The sequence below is a fragment of the Anolis carolinensis genome, chromosome 4, assembly GCF_035594765.1.
Source record: "Anolis carolinensis isolate JA03-04 chromosome 4, rAnoCar3.1.pri, whole genome shotgun sequence".
NCBI classification, from domain to species: Eukaryota; Metazoa; Chordata; class Lepidosauria; order Squamata; family Dactyloidae; genus Anolis; species Anolis carolinensis.
The window spans coordinates 47900779-47907906 of NC_085844.1; the positions used below are offsets into that span (position 1 = coordinate 47900779).

General features: G+C 36.9%; 1 protein-coding gene across 1 annotated transcript; it reads right to left on the reverse strand.

Moving 5' to 3' along the window:
• Positions 1–2131: 2131 nt before the first annotated feature.
• Positions 2132–6380, reverse strand: npbwr1 (neuropeptides B and W receptor 1). The gene is made up of 2 exons (XM_003224320.4): positions 5941–6380; positions 2132–5591 (listed from the first exon to the last, which is right to left on the reverse strand). The coding sequence occupies exon 2, from the start codon at positions 5292–5294 to the stop codon at positions 4296–4298; it is 999 nt and encodes a 332-aa protein (XP_003224368.1). The 5' UTR covers positions 5295–5591; positions 5941–6380; the 3' UTR covers positions 2132–4295.
• Between the last annotated feature and the right edge of the window lie 748 nt (positions 6381–7128).

The following is a 7128-nucleotide window of genomic DNA, read 5'->3' on the forward strand; positions in this document are numbered from 1 at the left end:
AGGAAGTTCTTCCTAATGTTCAGATGGAATCTCCTTTCCTGTAGCTTAAAGCCATTGTTCCGCGTCCTAGTCTCCAGGGCAGCAGAAAACAAGCTTGCTCTCTCCTCCCTATGACTTCCCCTCACATATTTATACATGGCTATCATGTCTTCTCTCAGCCTTCTCTTTTGCATGCTAAACATATGCAGCTCTTTCAGCCACTCCTCGTAGAGCTTGTTCTCCAGATCCTTGATCATTTTAGTCACCCTCCTCTAGACACCTTCCAGCTTATCAACATCTCCCTTCAATTGTGGTGCCCAGAATTGGACACAGTATTCCAAGTGTGACACAGTATTCCTGGTGTGGAATACCTAACCTCTAACTTGCAGCCACTGGATGTATCAGTGAGCAAGCCTTTAAAGACCACTTGTGCCGTTTGTATAATGAGTAGATGATGAGCAATGATGACCAATTGGACACTTGCTAGAAATGTGAAGCACCTGTCCTTAGACCTGATGTGCACATGGGTCATTAAGAGTTGACTCTTTATCCCAGATGAAATTGTTGTAAAAAGCTTTTAAAAACTGGCATTTCTAATGCACAGGATGGATCAGAAGATGAACTGAGGGAGAGTAATGGGGAGGAAAGAATATCTGCCATAAGCAGTGCTGAGGTCAGCACATCAGATATTGACAGTAATGATAGAGACATTGAGTCTTCTGACAAGGAAGATTAAAATGTTTAACTATGTAAATTTGTTTTCTGAACACACCTGTATATTTTCCCTAATTGTTTTCAATTTCATTTTATCAAAAAGTTAATGCTTTGGAACAAAAAACAATGAAACACTGTGAATATAGCCCAAGTAAATGCATTTAGCCAGTTTAAGGTCACCTGAGCAAGGGAGGTGATAGGAAGTCCAAATGTTGTTCTTATTATTTTATTTTGGAGAGCCATATATGTTTTGTTTATCTTATAATGTTTTCTGTCAGTTCCCTGTACTATCAGAATTCTTTATACCAGGTCCCCAGGTCAGTTTATTTTAACCCAGTACAAAATCAAAAAGGAATTAAATTTGGGGCTTTTCCATCAGTCAGGATGTGCCTTTTAAAAAGAATCTTTACACTATCAAAATTCCTTTTAATCTCTACATGAATATGTGGGGCTGGGAACCTATATGCTGAGGCCTTGAAAAAGCAATTAATGGAATAATTAAAGTTATAGTACCTGGCACACGTGTTGAAGGAAATCAGTCCACTGTATTTGGCAAGGTATTCTGTACATAAAGCATTACAGTAGAGTCTCACTTATCCAACACTCGCTTATCCAACGCTCTGGATTATCCAACACATTTTTGTAGTCAATGTTTTCAATACATCATGATATTTTGGTGCTAAATACGTAAATACAGTAATTACTACATAGCATTACTGTGTATTGAACTACTTTTTCTGTAAAATTTGTTGTATAACATGATGTTTTGGTGCTTAATTTGTAAAATCATAACCTAATTTAATGTTTAATAGGCTTTTCCTTAATCTCTCCTTATTATCCAACATATTCGCTTATCCAACGTTCTGCCAGCCCGTTTATGTTGGATAAGTGAGACTCTACTGTATTTCTAGGTGTTCATCAAACCTATTTTCTGATACACATTGCTTAAGTGGCAGACATCAATTCTTGAGTAAGCCTTATGACAAACTCCATCTAATGAAAGCATTAAAAGCTGCTCTGGGTTTTAAAATAAGGAATAGTGCACTTAGCCTGAAATTCTCTCTTCCTACTGAAGAGGGCTCACAAAACTTATTGCTTCATGCATAACAGAAATGTGTTTGCCTATCCTTTCTTGGCTATTTCAGAAAGAAACTGCTTGGAATGGAATTTTGAATATTTAAATCTTATCAGAGCCAATTATTGTTGCTTTTAAAGTTGTGGCCATTGATATCACCAGAACATAAAATGTAATTGGAAGTGAAAATGACCGTCATATTAAAGATAATTTAGCAGAGGCTTTCCTCTAATATAATCTGTATTCAGATTATCTGTAAAAAGTAGTAATTGCAGGTCCCGTCCCCCCCCAATAATAGTAACAAGAAGGAAGAAGAGATGGAAGAGGAGGAGGAGAATTACTACCATGTGTTTCTAGACTTGATAATGCTCCATAGAATTTAATACCGGAGAATGAATAACTCTAGGCTGAAATTTGAAAGCTCTTTAAAAACAATACATTCAATTGCCTTTGGGATTTATTTTACAGACTTTTATTTGATGGTTATTTTTATATTGTGTGTAAATGCTGCTGTAAACCACCTTAGGCCTTCCTAGAAAGATGGTATAGAAATGTCCCAAATAAACAAATCCCTCTTTTCTTTAGAAGCCCGATGGATGTTGAGTGAGGAGAACCCAAAAGAGAGCAAGATTGAGATGGAAAACTTTTCTTTCTGGTTCTGCCCACCACTATTATGACTACTGTTATTTCTTCGGATGTCTTCAGTAAATACAACCCTCAACTGAAAAAAAAGTCTCTCTGCCATTGAAGAACATATCACTTTTTGATAACAACATATTATTTACCATATGTACAATAAATTTTTGATAAAATTTGATGGGAGGAAGGTAATGCATCAAGTTGTCCAAAATGCAGATATAAAACTAGCAACCCAATCAATCAAACAAAGAACAAAATCTTAACATAAAACAGAAATTTGGGATGCCAAATACATGGACAATACACATGTGTACAAAATTTAATAATCTAAACTTTTTTTAAATATAGAAATATAGATATTAAAAAGTATTATATCTAAAATACTGTGCTGAGCAATAACATAGCACATTCTATCCAAACTTCACTAAAAACATGAAACAACCAAATACATTTCAACCTGAATCTCTCAGGGGTGTAAAATATACCTTTCAGTAACTGACAAGCAAAGTGATAGCTAGCCTTGTTCCTCACAGACTAAGGAAGCTGGCACTTTGTATGTTCTGCATTTGTATGTGTCAGAGTTTCAGAAAGGAGGCATTTTTGTACAAACTCTGTGACTTAGCAGCTGAAAGTTGAGTAGCACTTTAGTCTTGTTATCATTAGAACACTTATAACTCAGGTTTTTTTTGCTGTTTTTTTCTTCATATTTTTCAGTTCTTTGAGATCCAAAATTCATTTGATTGTATCATATTTTTAATGTGATGTGTGGCATGGATACATTATGGTACTTTCATGTTGTGACCTTGTGTTTCTGGGTTATATTGTGTAATTTTTTTTAGAGATGATGCATTTCTAGTGTCTATTTCTACATTTTTTCTATAATCTATATTTTTTTGTTAGGCCTTCTATATTTCAGTATAATGATCCATTAAACTAGCATAATTCAGATATATTATGCAAATGCATTTTGCATAACTTTATTTGGCTTTACAAAACATCCAAAACATCAAATAAATTTAATTTTCAATTAATACTGTCCAGCATTTTACTTTTTTCACATTCCAAAAACCATATTGCAAATCACATTAAAATGATGGGAACCTATAATGAATAGAAGTATAAGTACAAAAGAAAATGGAAGAAGAGAGAAGGAATGGAAGGGAGAGAAAAAGGAGAAAGGAAATAAAGAATGCATAGACAACATATACTGGTGAATCAGTAAGCTTCTCCATCAAGTCAGGAACATTTCATGATGAAATGAAATGAAAATTTCATGATGAGGGCGGGGCTGTGGCACAGCTGGCTAGTAACCAGATGCAATAAATCACTACTGACTGAGATGTCATGAGTTCGAAGCCCGGGTTGGGTTAAGCCCCCGACCACTAAATAGCCCGGCTTGCTGTTGACCTATGCAGCCCCGAAAGACAGTTGCATCTGTCAAGTAGGGAAATTTAGGTACGCTTTATGTGGGAAGCTAATTTAACTAATTTACAACACCATAAAACTGCCAGCAAAACATGAGGAAAGGAATGAGGAAGTACAGCCACTAGTGGACGGTGAAGCAACAACTCCCCCTGTGGCCGGAATCGTGAAGCTGGAAAAATGTTAAATGCCTTTGTGTCTGTCTATACTGTATGTTGTTTGTCTGTTGGCATTGAATGTTTGCCATATATGTGTTGATTGTAATCCGCCCTGAGTCCCCTTCGGGGTGAGAAGGGCGGAATATAAATACTGCAAATAAATAAATAAATAAATGGGCCATACAGTTCTTGTTACTGAGCAGAGACTTGGTTCACGATCACAGATTCTCCCATTTAAGTGTGTTTCATAGAAGTTACTTTGAAGTCCGTTAACTCTTCCAAAAAAATAATATAAACAAATTGGGATTTTATTGGGAAGTTCCACATTCAACCAACTTTCGAAAACTCTTCCGGAATGTATCATCTAAAAAGGCATAAAGGAATGGATTGAGACAACTATTAGCATAACTCAGGGTGGTGATAAAATAAGAGATTCCAACAATGAGAGACGTTTGGGGGATATCGGTAGTGAGGGCGACTACAGTGCTGAGGTGATAGGGAGTCCAGCAGAACAGGCAAACTCCCAAAATAACCAGCACCATTATTGTCACTTTCTTTTTTGCTTTGTCCAAGGCTTTGGCATTGCTGCAGAGGTGCATGTGTCTTAGCTTGTAGAGCATGGTGCTGTACAGGATGCAAATGGTAGATACAGGGATGGCAAAACCCAAGACCAGGGTGTAGAGACGACTCACTTTCCACCAGAAACTCTCAGGGCTTGGGAAAACAAAGACACACTGGGAGCGCCCCTCTTCAGTATGTATTTTAGCAAAGATACTAAATGGCAAGATAATGATTGTGACTAAAACCCAGGTGCACAGGCTCACTGTTTTGGCAGCTCTATAGGTGCGATAAGACATTTTCTTTGATTTGACAGTAGCCACCACCACCAAATATCGATCAATGCTCATGATGGTCAGAAAATAAATGCTTGAAAAAGTGTTGTACTGGTCAATGGAGATAATCAGTTTGCACATGAATTCGCCAAAGGGCCATTGAAGCAGTAGATAATCTGCAATGTTAATAGGAAGCACCAAAGTGAAGAGCTCATCAGCAATTGCCAGGTTTAGGATGAAAATGTTGGTGACTGTCTTCATCTTGGGAGCCTTTAAGATAACATAAATGACAGCAGAGTTTCCCGTGAGTCCTACAGCACAGATCACAGAGTAGATGATCGGCACAGCAATATAGAAATTAGGAATCAGTTGTGGGTCTGACACATTGTTCCAAGGATGTCCTCTTCTGTGGCAACCAATATCCACATCAGTGCAGGAAGCATTCAGTTCAGGTTGAGATGAAAAATTATCCATTGTCACAAGTGACAAGGCTTACTTTCCTCTGATAAATGATATTTAATAGGTCACTTTAATAGTTTCAGACCTTTAGTAAAACCTTGTATATGAGAGCAATCCATTTGAAACGCCTTGCATCAGAGATTGCATTCAGATTCTATATCCTTCCAGCTAACTGGAATAAGTTGATTTTCATGAAAGTTATTTTGCATAGCACTCCCTTTTTCTTTTATTTAAACCATCACACAGTCAGTTGCTTGCTCTGTGCTTCCTTTTAATCTTTCCACTTCAGACCACTCCTACTGTCCAGGTGCCCTAAGACAAATACATTTTAAATATGAATAAATTTCAAAATGTTTTCAACTTAGCTCAGAATTGTCAACAGATATATATACAATGTTATTTTAAACCACAAAAGTTTCTTCCTTCTCATATTAAAAAGCATTGTGTTTCTTTGCAGTGTGTATAATATTGTATGGACAAAATGAAAACCATTTTTAAAAATCCCACATGCTTCTGTGACTAAAAAAACCTAAAGGAAACTCATTTCCATGTACATGCAAATTGCCTGCTCTTCTTGCTCTCTGAAGCATACATGTACTATTTATCGCACACAATCTAGCATGAATGGTTTATTAATGAATCTTTAGGATGCTTTCCTTACCTCACTAACCAGGGCTCTGTCTTTCTTCTCTGCATCGTTTCCCGGTTGCTCTGATCTGGAGGCACACCAGCAATCTGTGAATCCCAAGCGTATTGCTGTGATGCTGAAATGCTGGACAGCTCCTCAAGTGCTGCATCTCTGAACTGATTTTATGTGCTTAAGTCCTGGGTAGCTCCTTCCGAATCCCATTCATTCCTTTGGCAGGGAAACAATGTACAGGTGCTACCGCAGCATGCAGCATGACAGTTTCAGCTCACAGGTCAATCAGCACAATGGCAGGTACAAATTCTCTCTTCTCATTAAAAGATTTGTTTCCCCAGAAGTTGCTAACAGCTCAATGTGGCCGTGGCTGGGATGCTTGCCACCTCTTTGTTGATTTCTTCATTCCATATCTGACTATGAAACAAATTCAGTTTGATTTTAATATTGAAACTTTTCCTCTATGGAGGGGAAAATGTACTATATTTCCTCGGTTATGAATGTATGATCTAGCAATTTCATTAAATGACTCTACTTTGGATGAGAACAAGAAAATACATGCTATTATCTCCACACCATTATCTTTATAAACTTAAATCTCTTAGGCCCCATGTTGAGAGAAAGGCAGAATATTAAATACATATATTCTTGCTCTCTCTCTCACACACACATATACATAAATATATGAATCAATGCAATCTCATTCCCCTATATTAGATGCTTTTTATTAAATGAAAAAAAAACAAATAAAAAAGAACAAATAAGCTTTTTTCTCATCAGAAATATTCTCAATAATAAATCTACTTCATAGTGTGGCAGCAATTCTATTTGAAGCTCTGTTATTTTTAGTAAGGGGTTCAGTCAGAAATTATGTATCCAAAAAAAAAAAAACATTCATTTTCATTTGTATTTCAAAACTGTTCACTGAAATATTTAGTTGAAGACAGTTGCAGAAAGAGGCCAGAAAGTACTTTTCAGTACCATTTCCCTGCAAAGTCAGGTGAACACCAAGGATGCAACACCTCTTCGCCACTTCTAACATGGATGAAGAGTAAGAGGTATCCCAGCATCTCTGGCTTTTTTGGCATTCCAAATCATGCTTGACCCACCATTGTACTCTCAGAATACTGCGTGGAAGTAACAATCCTATTGTATCCTGTCACTTTGAGGAGGGAGCAAAGTTGTTTTCTGCTGCTCTAGAGACTAGGG